This window comes from Odocoileus virginianus, chromosome 16 (assembly GCF_023699985.2).
Source record: "Odocoileus virginianus isolate 20LAN1187 ecotype Illinois chromosome 16, Ovbor_1.2, whole genome shotgun sequence".
NCBI classification, from domain to species: Eukaryota; Metazoa; Chordata; class Mammalia; order Artiodactyla; family Cervidae; genus Odocoileus; species Odocoileus virginianus.
In genome coordinates this window covers 43516671-43538395 of record NC_069689.1, presented here as the reverse complement: position 1 = coordinate 43538395, position 21725 = coordinate 43516671, and the positions used below count along the sequence as shown (strand labels likewise).

At 39.5% G+C, this 21725-nt stretch overlaps 1 protein-coding gene across 3 annotated transcripts in view; it reads right to left on the bottom strand.

Annotated features, from left to right (window-relative positions):
* Positions 1-1400: 1400 nt before the first annotated feature.
* The window catches only part of CERS3 (ceramide synthase 3), a 153421-nt gene continuing 133096 nt past the window's right edge, over positions 1401-21725 (bottom strand). For all 3 annotated transcript variants that reach the window (XM_070478140.1, XM_070478141.1, XM_070478142.1), the window contains exon 11: positions 1401-1790. In XM_070478140.1, the coding sequence (XP_070334241.1) occupies positions 1620-1790 (171 nt within the window). In that variant the 3' untranslated portion in view covers positions 1401-1619. The remainder of the gene's footprint in view (positions 1791-21725) is intronic.

The following is a 21725-nucleotide window of genomic DNA, read 5'->3' as shown; positions in this document are numbered from 1 at the left end:
CCTGCAAGGTTCTGCCTCTCCTCAGTCAGCCACCTGAGAAAGCCTGGGGGGCCTGCACGCGAGCCTCAGGAGAAGCACCCCTGTGGGGGCTGAGAGGTGGCTACTGACCTACCAGCCCCTACCTGTCCTTCCAAAGAGGGAGGCAGCCCAGAAGCTGACGCTGACTCGGACCTTCTTGGGGACGTTCTCCAGACTTTCTCTTGTTCTGCATTACTGCTTTGCACTGGTTGGCTTGGACTGCAGAGATTTATAGTGCAGCATCTCCTTCTGTTTCCAAGAAAGACCTCCTTTGCTCAGGAGCTCAGGTGCAAGCTGCACCCCAGATGCTGGGCTTCTTGAGTGATGGTGACTCGGGGAGCAGCCTGACCTGGGTCCAGTGCCCTTGTGGACCCCATGGCCTGCTGGGTAGCTCTGCTGGCTGAGGGGGTGGCTCAGAACACAGTAGGAATGCATCCCTCTAGGAGAGAAACAAGGAGAAACCAGCAACATACAAGGAGTGGGGCCCAAACTCCCTTCTCTTGGCCATGGAGCCTGAGGGACGAGAACCTGGGGGACATGAGAATTACCTTTGGAGAGCTAACAAACAGTCACCAAATAAAGTGGAAACAGCCTTCTGGGTACTTGCATTTCTAGGTGTCTCCAGACACATTTAAGAGGAATTCTTCAAGACTATGCCTTTTGTTTAGGCCCATTCAGTGTCAAGTTTCACCAGGCTGCTCTCCCAAACAGCGCTGGGATCACAGTGAAAGGAGGGCAAGGGCTGGGGTCAGAGTGGAGAGAGGGTCAGGGCTGGGGTCAGAGTGGAGAGAGGGTCAGGGCTGGGGTCAGAGTGGAGAGAGGTCAGGGCTGGGGTCACAGTGAAAGGAGGGTCAGGGCTGGGGTCACAGTGAAAGGAGGGTCAGGGCTGGGGTCAGAGTGGAGACAGCGTCAGGGCTGGGGTCAGAGTGGAGAGAGGGTCTGGTAATAGAAACACCACAGCCTACAGTACGCGCTCTCATGCCCATTATTATCTCATTTGATCCTTACTCCATCCCTGTGAGGGGACAGGGCACGCCTGGTTCTTCCCATTGGAGAGACGCAGCACACAGCATGGAAGGCTTAAATACTGTCCACAGCAGAAGGGGGCCTGTGAGCCCTGGAGCCTGGTCCCTTAGTTTGGTCCTGCCATCACTGTTTCTTTGCTATTTCTAGCTCGCTTTTGGGAAGTGAGTTATCTCTGTGGCCAAACACACCTGGAAGAGGTGGGTTGCCTTAGCACTTCTCAAATCATCATGAACACAGGCAAGGCGGGAAGGGGAAGGCCCACAACCAAGTTGGCTCCAAGTGTCTCAAATGCATGAATGGGCACAATTAGAACTAGAAGGGTTCTCTGGAGAAATCTTTGAAGCCTGAGTCCTAACTACAGTAAAGTCCACTGGGATGCTTATATTCAACATTTTAACACAAAAACAACATTTTGTTAAATACATCTTAGGAGGGGGAAGGTGGTGATAAGAAGGAAGGAAGGGCAAAATCTGTGGTCCCTCTGGGTCAAGGCCACAGCAGTGGAGGAGGGCACACGTCCCGCTCCCGGCAGCCCTTGCGGGGCGCTGGGCACTGGGAGCTACGTGGGCCTCAAGCTAACAGCCATGCTGACCATTGGGGATGAGGTGCCTGTCGGCCCCAAGGCTGTTCTTCAAACGGTCTGTCTCTTTGCCTCCTGTGGCTTCTTCTTTCTCCTCTTCCTCCTCTTCCTCATCTTCTTCCTCTTCATACTCACCCTCACTATCACTCCTCACATCCCGGATGCTCTGGACAAAGAAAACAATGGGCTGTGAGTGACAACTTTCCAGAAAGACTCTTCAGTGAATAAGCAAACAAATGGGCCCAGTTAAGAGGTATGACTCCCTTCAGAGAAAACACATATTCATTCACACAACCAAACATTCACCAAGACAGAACATATCAGGAATCATAAAACAAACCTTAACAAACTTAATCGAAATTATGAAAAGTATCTTCATGTCCTAATGGAATTAAGCTAGAAATCGATATCAAAAAATAATAGGGAAATTTCAAAAACATTTGGAAATTAAACAACACCTTATAAATAAATCAAGGAATTCAAAGAGTAAGTCTCAAGAAATACTAGAAAATACTTTTAATTAAAATAAAAATACAACACATTAAACTTGTTCATGTAGTTAAAATAGTGCTCAAAAGGAAATGTATACCTTATAAATGCTTATATTAGAAAAGAAGAAAAGGCTCTATTGATATAAGCTTTCAACTTAAGAAACTAGGGGAAAAAAGAAATGAAAAATAAGCTCAAAGTGAGCAAAAGGGAGGAAATAACAGAGATGAGAAATCAATGAAGTTGAAAACAGAGGTTACCTGAGTAGTCTTAAAACTATGAAAAAAATTAAGTATGTATTTTAAAATCTTCTGAAAAAGAATATCATCAGAAGAGATGGCTTCACTGGCAAATTTCATGAAACATATAAAGGAGAAAAAAACACCAAATCTCTTCCAGAAAAAAAGAAGAGGGAACACATCCCAATTTACTTTATGAGGCCAGATTACCCTGATACCAAAACCAGACAAAGACAGTGTAAGAAAATACAACTACAGACCAATATCTTTAATGAACATAGACTTTAAAATCCTCAACAAAATGTTCCAAATCAAAACTAGTGATGTATAAAAAATAGTACACCATGAGGTTTGTCCCAATAACGCAAAGCTGGTTCAATATTTGGAAATCAGTGAATGTAACCCCTTGGACTGCAAGGAGATCCAACCAGTCCATCCTGAAGGAGATAAGTCCTGGGTGTTCATTGGAAGGACTGATGCTGAAGCTGAAACTCCAGTACTTTGGCCTCCTCATGTGAAGAGTTGACTCATTGAAAAAAACCCTGATGCTGGGAGGGATTGGGGGCAGGAGGAGAAGGGGATGACAGAGGATGACATGGCTGGATGGCATCACCGACTCGATGGGCGTGAGTTTGAGTAGACTTCGGGAGTTGGTGATGGACAGGGAGGCCTGGCATGCTGCGATTCATGGGGTTGCAAAGAGTCGGACACGACTGAGCTACTGAACTGAACTGAACTGAACTGAATGAACCCATCATATTAATAATATAAAGAAGGGAAAATGATTACACTAATTGATGGACAAAAATCATATGAAAAAAATTCAACATCCATTTATGATTAAAAAAAAAACAACTTTGAAAACTTCTCTGCAAAGAAGGACTACTTGATGGCGAATGACTGAATGCTTTCCTTCTAAGACTAGGAACAAGTCTGGATGTCCACTTTCACCATTCCTATTCACACTGCATTGGAAATTCTAGTCAATGAAATAAGGCAAGAGAAAGAAACAAAAGTCATACAAATTGGGAAGAAAGAAATAAAAATATCTTTATCTGCAGATGACAGAGTTTTTTTTTTAACTTTTTACTTTTTTTGCTCATGCCACGTGGAATGTGGGATCTTACTTCCCCAACCAGGGATCGAACTTGGACCCCCCACATTGAAAGTGTGGAGTCTTAACTGCTAGACTGCCAAGAAAATCCCCAGATGACATAATTATTTATATAGAAAATATAAAGAATCAACCCAAAAACTCCTAGAATTAATATGTGAGTTTAGCACTAAGGCTACAGCATAAAAGGTCAACATACACAATCTCTGTCTCTCTCTGTGTTTCTGTTTCTTTATGTCTCTGTGTTCTCTCCTTCTCACACACACAATCTTGATTTCTAAACGCTAATGTAAATGTAAGTTAATAAGTTAAGCCACTCAGTCATGTCCGACTCTGCGACCCCCATGGACTGTAGCCTGCCAGGCTCCTCCAATCATGGGATCTTCCACGCAGGAATACTGGAGTGGGCTGCCATTTCCTTCTCATGTAGTAAGCTGAAAATGTCCTCAAAAATATTATGTCCTAATTCCTGTGATCTGTGACGGTTACCTTACATGGTGAAGTTTTTTGCAAATGTGATTAAATTAAGGATTTTGAGATAAGACATGATTATGGCTTCACAAGAGGGGCAGAGGGGATCTGACACAGAAGAAAGGATTATGAAGACAAAAGTAGAGACTGCAGTGATATAGCCATAAGCCAAGGAATGCTGGCAGCTACCAGTAGTTAGAAGAGCCAAGAGCTGATTTCCTTTTGTGTGTGAACACAGACCTGCCACACAGTTTTGATTTCTACTCAAAACTGATCATAGACTTCTGACCTCCAGAACTTCAGAAAGTAAAGTTCTGTTGTTTTAAGCCACCAAGTTTGTGGCAGTTTGTTACGGCAGCCACAGTAAACCAACATGACTAGAAATTTCCAAATAAAACAGAAAATTAAAAATTTTTAATTAAAAATTAAAATTGAAAATTAAAATAGTTTTGCAAAACAAAACACTTAGGTACAAGTATAACAAAGCATGTATAGGATCTTCAGGTAAAACCTGCAAAACTCTGATAAAAGAAATCAAAGATCTAAATAACTAAAGAGACATACTATGTTCATGACTTGGAAGTTTTAATACAGTAAAAGTGTTAATTATCCTCAAATTTATGTATAGATTCCACATAATACCAGTTAAAATCTTAGCAAGATTTATAGATAAGCTGATTCTAAAATTTATATGGAGATGCAAAGGAACTAGAATAGAGAAGGCAACAATGAAAAAGAAGAACAAAATTGGAAAACTTGAATTACCCAATTTTAAGACTTGACTATAAAGTTACAGTAATAAAGACTGGATGGTATTAGCAAAGGGGTAAACACATAGATCGATGAAACAGAAAAGAGAATCTAGAAACAGACTCACACAAATATGGCCAATTGAGTTTTGACAAAGGTACAAACTCAATTTAATGGAGAAAGGGTAGTCTTTTCAACAAATGATGCTGAAGCAATTAGAAATCCATAGGCAGAAAGTAAATTTTAACCTTACACAAATGTTAACATAAAATGAATCATAGCTTTAAATGTAAAATATAAAACTACAAAACTTTCAGAAGAAAACGTACAACCTAGGCTTGAGTAATGAGTTCTTCGACATGATACAAAAAGCATATCCATTAAAAAAATGATAAACTGTACTACATCAAAATTAAAAACTTTTGCTTTGTAAAAGAATTTAGAGAATAAAAATACAAGTTGCAAACTGGGAAATATTATTTGCAAATCCCATATTCAACTTGTAGGATAATAAAAAATTCTCATAACAATATGAAAAACATTTTTTTAATGGGAAAATATATAAAAATAGACACTTCTGTCAGGATACAGGCTGTCCACATGAAAAAATGTTCAACGTCATGAGCAATTAGGAAAATGCAAATTAAAATCATGATTAAATTAAAAATTTAATTTAAATTAAAATTTAAATTATAATTTTATTCTAAAATTAGAATTAAAATTAAAAATTCTGAGAATACCAAGTGCTGACAAGGATGCAGAGTGACTGGAAGGAACTCTTATACATTGCTGATGGAAATGCAAAATGGCATAGACATTTTGTCTCAGCATTCCTACCCGAGTATCTATCCTAGAGACAGATACAATATTAATGTTTACACAAAAGCAAATGTTTATGAAAACTCTTTTCATAATTGCCAAAAATTGAAAGCAATCCAAATGTTCTTCAACAAGTAAATTAGTAAGCAGCTGTACATCCATAAATAGAGACAAACTTCTGATATTTATAAGACACTGGATGAATCTCAAAGGTTTTAAGTCAAAAGTTTGTTTCAAAAGGTTACCTACCAAAAGACATACTAATGTACTTTTTAAGACATTCTTTAAAAGACTAAACTGTTCACTTATGGTGAACAGATAAGTGCTGCCAAGAGCTGGGGAGGAGGGAGGAGCTCTTGGAGTGATAGAATTATTCTATATCCAGATTATAGCAATGGCTACACAAATCTACAATTGTGTTGAAATTCACAGAACTGTACAACAGTACAAAAATATTTTACTGATGATAAGTTTAAAAATAAAACAAGAGTATTTCTTGTTATAAAGCAAACATGATGGTTTCCCCAGTAAACATCTGCTAAGTAAAGTATTACTCATGTGGGCATTTTGGTTGTCAGGATATTTTTACTTTGAGGGATAGGATGTTTCCTGTTTTCTTTATGCAGGAATGTCCTTCCAAGACAGTTCTTAATAAAGAGTTATATGTTTTTCCTTGGCTTCATGGTGTTCTGAAAGGAATTTTGCCAGGAAAACTCCTAGTGGAATAAAATTGTTCCCAAGGAAGGCAGATGGAACTGTCACAGATCAGACTTCACTACAAAAGATAAAGATGGTGTGAATTATTAAAACAATACCAAGAACTCAAGTTCTGTGCAAGGCCAGCACTGGACATGATCTCTGACCCTCTAAGCTGGTTCACAAACATATCTATTAACCTTAAACTAGAGCAGAAAAAAATATGGACCGTGAGACTGTTTCCTCACACATCATTTTTCAAAATGACATCCATAACCATAAAGGTTTTCCCTCTTGTGACCTGAAGACTAAAACCAACCACCTCTGGAGATTCCTGGGGTATGTGTAACCAAACACTTCTTTGTGCGAACAAGGGCCTAAACAACACCAACACCAATGTACACGTTCTGCAGTCTTAATCACAGAAATACAATTTTATAGGCTCTTTTCTGTACTTTCTGCTCTTTTCTACAACACAGAAAGGGTCTCAAAATAAACAAAGCTCACTGTAAACCCTGAGGAGTAAACTTGGCATCTCATCAGTTAAGATGCGACAGAGAAAGGCAACCTTCCCACAACTGGCTGGGAGCCAGGATCAGGGTGCTGCCCTCTGCAGACAGAGTCCTTCAGGGAAGGGCCATGCTTGGTTGATGTTTGCTTTCATGAACAATGCCCCTTGGCTCTCCTCGTCATTCTTTAAATGATTTTTGTAGGGAACAAGGGGAAATCAGAATCAGAACAAAGAAACTAATTTCTCCCTGAAAATGAAAGTGTGAACTGTTAGTCACTCAGTCCTGTCCAACTCTTTTGTAACCCCCCCCTGCCCCCCATCATGGACTGTAGCCCCCCAGCTCCTCTGTCCCTTGGATTTTCCAGGCAAGAATAGCGGAGTGGGTTACTATTCCTTTATCCAGATCTTCCTGACCCGGGGATTGATGCCGGGTCTCCTGCACTGAAGGCAGATTCTTTACTGTCTGAATCACCACTGACTCCACCCCTAATTTCTTCCTAGAAAGGCATACAAGCATCTTTCCACTCCATTAAAAGTTATTTATTTACTTATTTATGGCTGCATTGGGTCTTCCTTGCTCCACTCGGGCTTCCTCTAGCTGCAAAGTGCAGGCTGCTCTCTAGTTGAGGTGCATAGGCTTCTCACTGCAGTGGCTTCTCTCCTTGTGGAGCGCGGGCTCTGGGCACACAGGCTCCAGTAGTTGTGGCACGCAGGCTTAATAGCTGGGGCTCTCAGTCTCCAGCGCTCGGGCTCAGTAGTTGTGGCACATGCACTTAGTTGCTCTGCGGCACGTGGGATCTTCCTGGACCAGGGATCGAACCTGTGTTCCCTGCACTGGCAGGTGTATTCTTAACCACTGGAACACTAGGGAAGTCCATTTCCACCCCTTTCTCAGGACTTGAGTAGCTGCTTTAGCTGAGAGATAAAGTCATCTTGGAGGATGCTCACCATAGCCTGAAGCCACATCCTTCATTCAGCACCCTCACCTCTAAGAAGAGGGCTTGGACCATATAGGGACTTTGGAAATGCATGACATCCTCACAGCCAGAAAAACTGACTTTCTGAGCACTGTTGAGTTTTAGTAAGCATTGGCTAGGGATGCCATACATCTTACAATGTGCAAGACATCCAAATGTCCTGCCAGACCTGCATTTGTAATTATTCAGGCCTGGAACCTAATTCCATTTTACATTCAGGCACAGGAATTCTTGCATGGCTGTTAATATATTCTCAATTCTTCAGGAATGCAATTACATACATAAATCAAAGGAAGACTATACTTCATTTTGTTCAGAACTTTACAGTTTCAGAAAGCCATGTCATGGATGGCAACTCGACCAGTGGCATTTAAGATGGCAGCATCTGAATTTGCAGCTGCCCCACTCAGGGTGAGTCTCCATATAAGCAAACACAGCACCTGTCAACACAGTACATTCTCTAGTGCTCTCATGTACACGTTACACATGAAGTGCATATTTTATGAGAAATGCCTTTCATCTTATTTCTTTTTTATTACAGTTGTGGCATTATATTGCTTTTTTGAAATTATACTTTTAGGTGAGTGCTATTACTTAGGAATTTAAATTCAGGCTAGTGAAGGGAGTGTGGGTCCAATAGAATGGAGAACCACTGCCCTTGGTGGTGAAGCTCAGACAGGATTTCCTGTTAGTAAGAGTTGTTAGATGAATGATGAATGGTTGCACATTATACAAACTTTAATAATGTAAACTGGAAATTGAGTGGTGTTCATAAATATTAATGAAACCTCATATTATATTCAATTTCATCTTGTATATGCTACCTGTAATACAACAACAACAATGAAATCCTTAAAGGGTTAATTTTTTCCACTGTCCTGAAAATCCTCTGTGCTCTGCTTGTTCATCCCTCCCTCCTGCCTAATCACTGGCAATCACTGATCTTTTTATTGTTGCCATAGTTTTGTCTTTTCCAGAATGCCTTGTTGTTAGAATAATACAGTATTTAGCTTTTAAAATTAGCTTCTTTCACTTAGTAACAAACATTACTAAACAAAAGGAAATGAGCTATTAAGTTTTTTCATAAATTAATAATTCACTTCTTTTTACTGCTGAAGACTATTCCACTGTCTGGATGCACATATCACAGTTATGCATCTACTCATGTACTGGCAGACATCTTGGTTGCTTCTAAGTGTTGGTAATTATAAATGAAGGTGCTATAGACACCCACACTATAAATGTCCATGTGCCAGGCACCAAACTAAGCAGTTAGTATGAACAATACCATTTCCTCCTCACAGCAACCCTAGGATATAGCACCCTTCTCTTTTTTTTTTTTTTCCATTTACTTTTATTAGTTGGAGGCTAATTACTTTACATCATTACAGTAGTTTTTGTGATACATTGAAATGAATTAGCCATGGATTTACATGTATTCCCCATCCCGGTCCCCCCTCCCACCTCCCTCTCCACCAGATCCCTCTGGGTCTCCCCAGTGCACCAGGCCCGAGCACTTGTCTCATGCACCCAACCTGGGCTGGTGATCTGTTTCACCCTAGATAATATACATGTTTCAATGCTGTTCTCTTGAAACATCCCACCCTCGCCTTCTCCCAGAGTCTACAAGTCTGTTCTATACATCTGTGTCTCTTTTTCTGTTTTGCATATAGGGTTATCGTTACCATCTTTCTAAATTCCATATATATGTGTTAGTATACTGTAATGGTCTTTATCTTTCTGGCTTACTTTGCTCTGTATAATGGGCTCCAGTTTCATCCATCTCATTAGAACTGATTCAAATGAATTCTTTTTAATGGCTGAGTAATATTCCATGGTGTATATGTACCACAGCTTCGGGGAGGCGTAGAGGGATTGAGTAACTTTTTCAAGGTCACACAGTCATGAGCAGCAGATAGAATGAAAACCCTGATCTAAACTTAGACACTTTGGACCACAGTGCTCTACAAACCCCTGCTGGAATACTTGGAGAGACAGGGCATCCAGAGAGTCAGACAGACACTGACATATTTTATTCTATTCTATTTCATTTAAAAATGATACAAAACTGATTTGGCAACCTATCTTCAACCCACAGTTCAAAAAACCTTGACTAAGGTGTGCTAGAAAAAAAAATGATGCTTTTCTAAATGGGCTGAAATCCAGAAACTTTAAGATATAAACTATAATCTATATTCTGCAAAGTACCTTCTCACAAGGTAAATCTTTTTCAGAAATTACAATACTTAATAAAAATGAAAAATAAGTCAAGCAAGCTCTAGGGGAACAAGGAATCTAATAATAAATACTTGCTAAAAGTCAAGGCACAGTGTTTTCTGGAACTCTACCTGTCTGCCTTGATGAGATGAAAAGACTCTGCTTTTACCAGCATCAGTGAGTCTTCTCTTGGAATCAGCCAGCTTCTTTTCTTGTATTGCCCTTCTCTTTGCTTGCTCTCTGTACACCAGTACCCCTCCCTTCCCTATTTCTTAGTTGTCCCTGAGCTTGCAGAACTGGTCTCATGTAACTTGTTGGCCCTAACCTGTCCCACAAATCATTAAGGACCCAAGAAAATCCATGCAAAAAGAAGGATCCAAAAATATCCAAGGATCTTCTTTGAAGAGTAAAGGGTGAATCTGGGCTTCAGCAACCAAAGGACTGCAGTCACTGGGTGCCCAACTCTCACATGTGCTAAGCATGCTGGAGCACACACGCTCCTTGTTACCTGCCTGCCAGCTGCCCTTGTTGAAGGGTTAGCTGTGTCATTACAGACATCATATTACTATTCTGATAATGTTAGATAACTTTATGGAATTAGCAAAGATATCTAATATTCAACTGGTTGTTTTCCAGAAATGATGTGGGTCCTCTAGAATACATATTATCAATGTTGATCATTCCACAATTGGAACTTCATGAGTATAATTTTTGCAAGGTTTTTTAAAAGTACCTCCTTCCTCTCCTCAGCAACTCCCTTCAGTTATACAAAGTGATGGTGAAAAGAATGAAGAACAAGTTACCTGTAGAAAAGAGAACTCATTACTGGTCTTAAGAAGGGCTTTGGAAGCCCCACATCACCAGTGGCACCAGTACTGGCAGATATCATTAGCCTGGCACTCCAAAAGGACAGAGAAGACTTGCATTCAGAGGATGGCGTTGAAGTCACAGTCACTGTGAAGGAAGGTGTGCAATCAGTCTGTCTGAGAGCATCCCATACCCTGAGAGAAACAGAAATTCTGCAACGGGGACCGAAATGATCTCCCCTAGATTAAAGGCAATTGAAGCCAACTTTCCCCTTTGAAAGGCATGTTCTAGGAGCAGGGGCACAGAGCTTAACTGAACCACGTTCAAAGGCTCATTCACCCAAGCATGGGTGAATCCTAAAGCAATGGACACACTTCCAACTTTTCCTATTTATCCTTTTACTTTGGGAGGGGGGCTCATGAAAAAAATGCTTGAACCTGTAATATCACACAGTAATTTGCTCTGGCTGGTGTCAAATGTCTCAGACACAGAGTACAGAACCAAGGCCATGTCTCAGCTTCCTCAGTCCTAAGTGGGAGTCAAAGCAGTATTGAAAACATACTCTATAGCTGGCTTATTCATGGCTCCCAATTTTTTGTGACTGGTTTGTATACATAGAGTGCCCCTTCTTGAGCTGTAGAACCAGGATCAAAGGTTGCTTTGCTTTTTATTTAAACTGTCTCAACTCACCAATATAAAATATATTCTATTTTCCACAGATGGTGTTTATTTTCATTACAGTTGCTATCTATATATCTAATTTCCTTAAGAAATTATTTCACTTTTCTAAGGCTTATAGGCTTTTAAAATGAACTTCTTAAAAAAAAAATGAACTTCTAAGAGAAAAAGTAAGTTTTAGGGATAGGTGGATTCTGGAGAACATCTGGTCAGTCACATTTATTTTCCAGAAGAGACTAAGCTATAATAATTGATGCCAGCCTGCTCAGTGACTCAGTTTAGTGGACAATAACTCAGATTATAAAATGTGGCTCTTGATAAAAGTGCATGGATTTCTTTCATAATCTCTATATTACCTGAAAATAAATTTAAAAGACTCTGTGGTAATCATCAAATTGTGACATAGAAAATGATTTGATATCATTAACATACTTTGTTTTAGGGATTAAGACCATTAAAATTAGTGTATTTTCTACACATTCTGCATCCTTTCAACACAGTTTTAAATTCAATAGCCTGAAAGTTCCACAACTAATTGGGCAAAAATATACCATTTTGAAAAAAATCTTCAGGATTTAAGTAAGCAACACTTAGGAAATAACCATGAAAAGACAGAGGGTTAAATGTACAGCCCAGAAAATGTGTACTAAAATCTAAATGTTAAAGTTTGTTTCAAACATTAGCATCAAACAAAGCATTCATACGCACCATTAAGGGGAAAAATCCAACATGACAGAAAAGCAGACAAAAGATATAAACAGATGATTCACAGAAGAGATGGATATTGACAATTCTACAAAATGCTCAAGCTTAGTAGTGAGAAAAATGCAAATTAAAATAAGATAAAATCTCATGTTCATCAAACTGGTAACTATTGAAATGTCTGATGGCGAGGATGTGGGGCAAGACAGACTCTCAAAGATGGTGGAGGTGTCAGTGGACGTGGAGTACATCTCTCTCCTCGGATACATCAGGAATACACTTTCAGACCCAGAAGTGCGTGCAGAACACCAGCTGAGAGCAGACAGGAGGACCTGACCAGAGGAAAAGAATATATAGACCCACGCAAAACTCGGCAGGACAAAGGAACTAGGGGGAGAAACAGGAGTATCAGCAGGACTGGTGGAAAAGGAAATGGCAACCCACTCCATTATTCTTGTGGAGAATTCCATGGACAGAGGAGCCTGGTGGCTAAATTCCATGAGGTCACAAACAGTCAGACATGAATGATCATGTACACACACACCCAGTAGAACTGGACCAGCCCTAGGTGGGTGGGGGAACTGAGGCAGGAGTCTGATCCCCACATCGGGGCAATTGTCTGAGTCAGAGGAGAAACATTTAAGGCTGAGAGTGAAACAGCTGATCTGTGGCAACCTAAATGGAATGAGAATCAGACAGTCCTTGCAGCAGCAGACAGGGGCACAGGTGCCCTGGAAGGTGCAACAACTCGGAGCTGGAGTTTAAGGATTATGGAGCAATCCCAGGGCGAGGGCTGCTGCTGACTGCGGAGAGACGGATTGAGGGGATGTGAGGGAGGAGATTGTAGGGGGAAATGCCTGTGGAAGAAAGTCAGGCAGCCACAGAAGCAAGGCGATACTGCTGAGTCACGCATTAGGGGGTGGAGTCATCACCATAGCCTCTGTCCCCCCACAGGCCAGTAATGGCAGCTGAAAAACAGAGAGGAACTGAACTACAGAGTAGGACCCCACCCAGGGGGCCCCTCTATGTGCCTGATGCACCGAGCTACAGAGTAGGACCCCACCCAGGGGGACCCTCTATGTTCCTGACTCACTGAACAACAGAGAAGGACCCCAGGCAAGGGAGCCCTCTAAAGGGCCTGAAGGGGCAGAGCTATGGAGAAAGGCTGGCCAAAGAGGCCTTCTGATTGCCAGCTACGAGAGGCTGGAAAAAAGACTCTGATCGGGCCATGACTCCTGCCGCGGAGGCAGTCAGAGTCCCCAAACACTTGGTGTTGCCAGGGTCCCTGCAAGCCAAGCAGCTGCACCACCTTCACGCTCAACTCTCACTGGGGCAGAGCTACCACAGGCAAAAAAAATGTCTTGCATCTATGCGTGCGGGGTCCCTTCAGTCAATGTTGACTCTTTGCGACCCTGTAGACTGTGGCCTGCCAGGCTTCTCTGTCAGGGAGGAGGGTTCTACAGGCAAGAATACTGGAGCATATTGGCCAATACTGCTCGCCATACCCTTCTAGATCACTGTATTTCCTGCTGCCCGAGCCGCCAACCCCCCTGAGTACCTCGTGGTGTCAGAACCCTGCACCTCCTCCACCCCTGGCCTCACAGGGGCAAACCCAAGCCCTCCAGGGCAGCCTCAGGAGCAAACCCCAGTGGACGACCACATGCAGAGGTGGAAATAAAACCACAGTTGAAACCCAAGGGCAGTGTGACTAAGGAAGAAGACCCAGAACCTTCCCACCAGCTGTACAAGCTGCAGATTAAATCCACACGATCAACTAGGCAGACCCTGCGTCTATGGAATATACAAAAGGACACTGAGAGCTCCCACAAAAGAAAGCGCACTAGTTCTGACAGCTGTGGGCACTGGAGGCAAGAACACACAGGAGCAGGACCAGATCGGAATCTGAGCTGCCCCCACATCAGGTCCAGAGACCAGCACAGTGTTGGGGGGCATCCTAGGGAGGGGAGGTGGACTGTGGCTCCCAGCGAGGGAAAGGACCCTGACAGCAGTGACTCAAGAGAAACATACATTATTCTTACATTTTGACTTGTTCTGTAGAATCTTTTGGAATTTTTTTCTTGTTTTCCCCTCTGTTGTAGTTGCTGATTTTATTGCACTGTGAGATGCAATTAAGCCATTTCTTTTTTCTCAGTCACATTTTTTATTGTTGTTACAAACCTCTTTCTCTGTGTTGGGCTTTTGCAGTTCTGTGGAGTTTTCCTTTTTCTTTTTTTTTTTATTTTAATTTTTAATTTTTTAAACCTATTATTTTGTCTACACTTATTCCTTTGTTTGCTTTTCCTACTGTTCTTTTCTCCTTGCAGTTAATCTTTAACATATATAAATCTTCTTTATCTACCTCTACTTAACTTTGCATCTCTATTCTTCCTTTCTTTCCTTTCTCTCCTTTCTACTCAACATATTTGTTAGTTTTATTTTCATTGCTTTATTCCCAAATTGGCACCTTGCTTTAGTTTTGTTTTCCAGTTTGTGCTTTAGTTAGTTTTGTTCTGGTAGATATAATTTTGGTTTCCTATGTTCGCCAGGTCAATCTATTGTACTTTATTGGACTGTTTTGATTTTGCTTATGTGTGTATATGTATATGTATATATTCAGTCACACTTGTTATTGTTATAAACCACTGCTCTACATTGGGCTTTTGAAGTTCTTTGGAGTTTCGCTTTTTTTTCTTTCTTCTTCCATTTTTTCTTTTCCCTTTTCATAATTTTAATTTTTTAAAACCTATTATACTTTTTTCTACATTTACTCCTTTGTTTGCCTTTCCTACTCTTATTTTCCCCTTGCAGTTAATCTTTAATGTATATAAATCTTCTTCATCTACCTCAACTTAAAATTTGCATATCTATTTTTTTCTTTCTTTCCTTTCCTCTCAATAAATTTGTTAGTTTTGTTTTCATTGCTTTATTCCCCACTTGGCACCTTGCTTTAGTTTTGTTTTCCAGTTAGTGCTTTAATTAGTTTTGTTCTTTTTTTTTTTTTTTAGTTGGAGGCTAATTACTTCACAATATTGTAGTGGTTTTTCTCATACATTGACATGAATCAGCCATGGATATACATGTATTCCGCATCCCGATACCCCCTCCCACCTCCCTCCCCACCCGATCCCTCTGGGTCTTCCCAGTGCACCAGGCCCGAGCACTTGTCTCATGCACCCAACCTGGGCTGGTGATCTGTTTCACCCTAGATAATATACATGTTTCGATGCTGTTCTCTTGAAACATCCCACCCTCACCTTCTCCCACAGAGTCCACAAGTCTGTTCTATACATCTGAGTCTCTTTTTCTGTTTTGCATATAGGGTTATCATTACCATCTTTCTAAATTCCATATATATGTGTTAGTATACTGTAATGGTCTTTATCTTTCTGGCTTACTTCACTCTGTATAATGGGCTCCAGTTTCATCCATCTCATTAGAACTGATTCAAATGAATTCTTTTTAATGGCTGAGTAATATTCCATGGTGTATATGTACCACAGCTTCCTTATCCACTCGTCTGCTGATGGGCATCTAGGTTGCTTCCATGTCCTGGCTATTATAAACAGTGCTGCGATGAACATTGGGGTGCACGTGTCTCTTTCAGATCTGGTTTCCTCGGTGTGTATGCCCAGAAGTGGTATTGCTGGGTCATATGGCAGTTCTATTTCCAGTTTTTTAAGAAATCTCCACACTGTTTCCATAGCGGCTGTACTAGTTTGCATTCCCACCAACAGTGTAAGAGGGTTCCCTTTTCTCCACACCCTCTCCAGCATTTATTGCTTGTAGACTTTTGGATAGCAGCCATCCTGACTGGCGTGTAATGGTACCTCATTGTGGTTTTGATTTGCATTTCTCCGATAATGAGTGATGTTGAGCATCTTTTCATGTGTTTTTTAGCCATCTGTATGTCTTCCTTGGAGAAATGTCTGTTTAGTTCTTTGGCCCATTTGTTGATTGGGTCATTTATTTTTCTGGAGTTGAGCTGGAGGAGTTGCTTGTATATTTTTGAGATTAATCCTTTGCTGCTTTGTTTGCTATTAGTTTTGTTCTTAACCGGTAAATATAACTTTTTATTTCCTTTGTTCCCCAATTCAATCTACATATTTCTGTTGGGCTGTTTTGACTTTGCTAATGGATGTGTGTGTGTGTGTGTGTGTATATACACATACACTCCATTATTTTAATTATTATTTTCCTGATTTTGTAACTGCCATTTGTCTGGGGATCATCTTTGGTTTCTCATTTTTGGATTTGTTTTAAATCTCACTTAATGCCATAACAAACCACTTGTGGAATCTTCATTCCTGACCAGAGATCAAGTCCTGAGCCTTTGGAGTGGGGGCACTGACTCCAAGACCCTAGACTACCAGAGAACTCACCCTAGGGAGTATCAAATAGTGAGAACTCACAAAAAGGAAACCATTTGAATACAAGACCCGGCATCACCCAACCACCAGTAGCACCCTGTGCAGGACACCTCATCTAAATAACAAACAAAGCAAAAATATAAACTCAATCATCAGCAGACAGGATTACCACCTCACTCAGTCTTCCCCATTGGAGGAAAAGCAAACAAACAAACAAGTGAGCACAAATTTCACCCTATACAAAGCTTACACAAACCACTGGACCAATCTAAGGAGAGCAGAAACCAAAAGGAAGAAAGAATTCAATCTCCTTCAAGGAAAGAATTCAACTTTCCTTGAGGCCTGGGAAAAGGAGACCTCAAGCACAATAAGTTAAAAAAGAATAATGAAAAGGCAGAGAAATACTACACAAATGAAGCAACAAACTAGAAACACAAAAGTCCAAATAAATGAAGCAGAAATAGGCAAACTACCTGAGAAAGAATTCAGAATAATGATAGTAAAGATGATCAAAAACCTTGAAAACAAAATGGAGGAAATGCAAGAAACAATTAACAAAGACCTAGAAGAATTAAAGAATAAATATACAAACAACACAATTACTGAAATTAAAAATACTCCAGAAGGAATCAATAGCAGAACATCTGAAGCAGAAGAACAAATAAGTAAGTTGAAAGATAAAATGGTAGAAATAACTTCTGAAGAGCAGAATAAAGTAAAAAGTATTAAAAGAACTGAGAAGAGTCTCAGAGACCTCTGGGATAATATCAAACACACCAACATTCAAATTATAGGGGCCCCAGAAGATGAGAAAAAGAAAGGGTATGCGAAAATTTTTGAAGAGATTATAGTTGAAAATTTCCCCAACATGGAAAAGGAAATAGTCAATCAAGTCCAAGAGGCACAAAGAGTCCCATACAGGATAAACCCAAGGAGAAACATGTCAAGACATATACTCATCAAACTAACAAAGACTAAACACGAAGAAAGAATATTAAAAGCATCAAGGGAGAAGCAACAAGTAGAATACAAGGGAAACCCCATATGTTTAACAGCTGATCTTTTACTAAGAACTCTGCAGGCTAGAAGGGAATGGCAGGATATATTTAAAGTACTGAAAGGGAAAAATCTACAACCAAGATTACTTTACCTGGCAAGGATCTCATTCAAAATTGATAGAGAAATAAAAAGCTTTCCAGACAAGCAAAAGTTAAGAGAATTCAGTACCAACAAATAGCTTTATGATAAATGTTAAAGGGACTTATATAGTCAAGAAACACAGAGAAGAAAAAAGATCTACAAAATCAACTCCAAACAATTAAGAAAATAGGAACATATATATCAATAATTACTTTAAATATAAATGGATTAAATGCTCCAACCAAAAGACACAGACTGGCTGAATGGATACAAAAGCAAGACCCATATATATGCTATCTACAAGAAACCCAATTCAGAACTAAAGACATATATAGACTGAAAGTGAGAGGATGGAAAAATATATTCCATGCAAATGGAAAGCAAAATAAAGCTGGAGTAGCAATCCTCATATCAGACAGAATAGATCTTAAAATAAAGAAGATTACAAGAGATAAGGAAGGACACTACATAATAATCAAGGGATCAATCCAAGAGGAAGACATAACAATTGTAAATATCAACACACCCAACATAGGAGCACCACAATACATAAAACAAACACTAACAGACATAAAAGGAGAAATTGACAGTAACACAATAATAGTAGGAGACTTTAACGCCCCACTCAAACCAATGGACAGATCATCAAAACAGAAAATTAATAAGCAAACACAGGTCTTAAATGATACATTAGATGAGATGGATCTCATTGATATCGTCAGGACATTCCATCCAAATGCAGAAGAATACACTTTCTTCTCAAGTGCACATTCTCCAGGATAGACCACATCTTGGGTCACAAATCAAACTTCAGTAAATTTAAGAAAATTGAAATCATTTCACTCATCTTCTCTGACCACAGTGCTATGAGACTAGATTATCAATTACAAGAAAAAAAAACTGTAAGAAACACAAACACATGGAGATTAAACAATGTTTCTAAATAACGAACAGGTTACTAAAGAAATCAAAAGGGAAATAAAAAAATTTCTAGAAACAAATGATAATGAAAACACAGCTTTTACACAAAGAAGGAAACTATAAGCAGGGTGAAAAGACAGCCTTCAGAATGGGAGAAAATAACAGTAAATGAAGCAACTGACAAAGAATTAATCTCAGAAATATACAAGCAACTCCTGCAGCTCAATTCCAGAAAAATAAATGACACACTCAAAAAATGGGCCAAACAACTAAATAGACATTTCTCCAAAGAAGACATACAGATGGCTAACAAACACATGAAAAGATGCTCAACATCACTCATTATCAGAGAAATGCAAATCAAAACCACAATGAGGTACCATCTCATGCTGGTCAGAATGGCTGCTACCCAAAAATCTACAAACAAAAAATGCTAGAGAAGGTGTGGAGAAAAGGAAATCCTCTTACACTGTTGGTCAGAATGCAAACTAGTACAGCCACTATGGAGAAGAGTGTGGAGATTCCTTAAAAAGCTGGAAATATACCCAGCAATCCCACTGCTGGGCATACACACTGAGGAAACCAGAATTGAAAGAGACACATGTACCTCAATGTTCATCGCAGGTCTGTTTACAACAGCCAGGACATGGAAGCAACCTAGATGTCTGTTGGCAGATGAATGGATAAGGAAGGTGTGGTACATTTACACAATGGAATATTACTCAGCTATTAAAAAGAATGCATTTGAATCAGTTCTAATGAGGTGGATGAAACTGGAGCCTATTATACAGAGTGAAGTAAGTCAGAAAGAAAAACACCAATACAGTATACTAATGCATATATATGGAATTTAGAAAGATGGTAACAATAACCCTATATGTGAGACAGCAAAAGAGACACATAAGTATAGAACAGTCTTTTGGACTCTGTGGGAGAAGGTGAGGGTGGGATGATCTGAGAGAATAGCATTGAAACATGTATATTATCATATGTGAAACAGATCGCCAGTCCAGGTTCGGTACATGAGACAGGGTGCTCAGGGCTGGTGCACTGGGATGACCCAGAGGGATGGGATGGGGAGGGAGGTGGGAGGGGGGTTCAGGATGGGTAACACATGTAAACCCATGGCTGATTCATGTCAATGTATGGCAAAAACCACTACAATACTGTAAAGTAATTAGCCTCCAATTAAAATAAATAAATAAGAAATAAATAAAGCCCATGGACCAAAATTATCCATGAAAAAAAAAATCCCCCCCAAAAACCTATGGGATGCAGCAAAAGAAGTTCTAAGAGGGAAGTTTATAGCAATACAATCCTACCTCAAGAAACAAGAAAAACATCGAATAGACAACCTAACTTTACATCTAAAACAACTGGAAAAAGAAGAACAAAAAAACCCCAAAATTAGTAGAAGGAAAGAAATCATAAAGATCCAAGCAGAAATAAATGAAAAAGAAATGAAAGAAACAATAGTAAAGATTAATAAAACTAAAAGCTGGTTCTTTGAGAAGACAGACAAAATTGACAAACCTTTAGCCAGACTCATCAAGAAAAAAAGAGAGAAGAATCAAACCAACAAAATTAGAAATGAAAAAGGAGACATTACAACAGACAATGCAGAAATATAAAGGATTATAAAAGACTATTATGAACAACTATATGGCAATAAAATAGATAACCTGGAAGAAATGGACAGATTCTTAGAAAAGTTCAATCTTTTAAGACTGAACCAGGAAGAAACAGAAGTTATTAACAACCCAATTACAAGCACTGAAACTGAAGCTGTGATCAAAAATCTCCCAAAAACAAAAGCCCTGGACCAGGTGGCTTAACAGGAGAATTCTAGCAAACATTTAGAGAAGAGCAAATGCCTATTCTTCTAAAACTCTTTCAAGAAATTGCAGAGGAAGGAACACTTCCAAACTCATTCTATGAGGCCACCACCACCCTGATACTGAAACCAAAGACAACATAAAAAAAGAAAATTACAGGCCAATATCACTGATGAACATGGATGCAAAAATCCTCAACAAAATTTCAGCAAACAATTCAGCAACAAATCAAAAGTTCATACACCATGATCAACTTGGGTTTATTCCAGGGATGCAAGGATTCTTCAACATATGCAAGTCAATCAATATGATATACCATATTAACAAACTGAAAGATAAAACCATATGATCATTTCAAAAGGTACAGACAAAGCCTTTGATAAAATTCAGCACCCATTAATGATAAAAATGCTTCAAAAATGGGCATAGAAAGAAACTATCTCAATATAGTAAAGGCCATATATGATAAGCCTACAGCAAACACTATTCTCAATGGCAAAAAACTGAAAGCATTCCCCCTAAGATCAGTAACAAGACAAGGGTGTCCACTTTCACCACTATTATTGAACATAGTTCTGGAAGTCCTAGCTACAGAAATCAGAGAAGAAAAAGAAATAAAAGGAATCCAGATTGGAAAAGAAGTAAAGCTCTTGATATTTGCAGATGACATATTATACACAGAAAACCCTATAGAAAACCCTAAAGATAGTACCAGAAAATTACTAGAGCTAATCAGTGAATTTAGCAAAGTCACAGGATACAAAATCAATACACAGAAATCACTTGCATTTCTATATACTAATGATGAAAAATCAGAAAGAGGAATCAAGGAGTCAATCCCACTCACAATTACAACAAAAAGAATTATATATCTAGAAATAAATCTACTTAAGAAGACAAAAGAACTGTATACAGAAAATTATAAGACACTAATGAAAGAAATCAAAGATGACATAAACAGATGGAGAGATATTCCATGTTCCTGAAGAGGAAGAATCAATGGTGTAAAAGTGACTATATTACCAAACACAATCTACAGATTCAATATGACCCCTATCAAATTACCAATGGCATTTTCACAGAACTAGAACAAAAAACTTCACAATTAATATGGAAACACAAAAGACCCCAAAAAGCCAAAGCAGTCTTGAGAAAGAAGGATGGAGCTGGAGGAATCAACCTTCCCGACTTCAGATCATATTACAAAGCTACAGTCATCAAGACAGTATGGTACTGGCACAAAGACAGAAATACAGACCAATGGAATAAGACAGAAAGTCCAGAAACAAACCCATGCACCTATGGGTACCTTATTTTTGACAAACGAGGCAAGAATATACAATGGGGCAAAGACAGCCTCTTCAATAA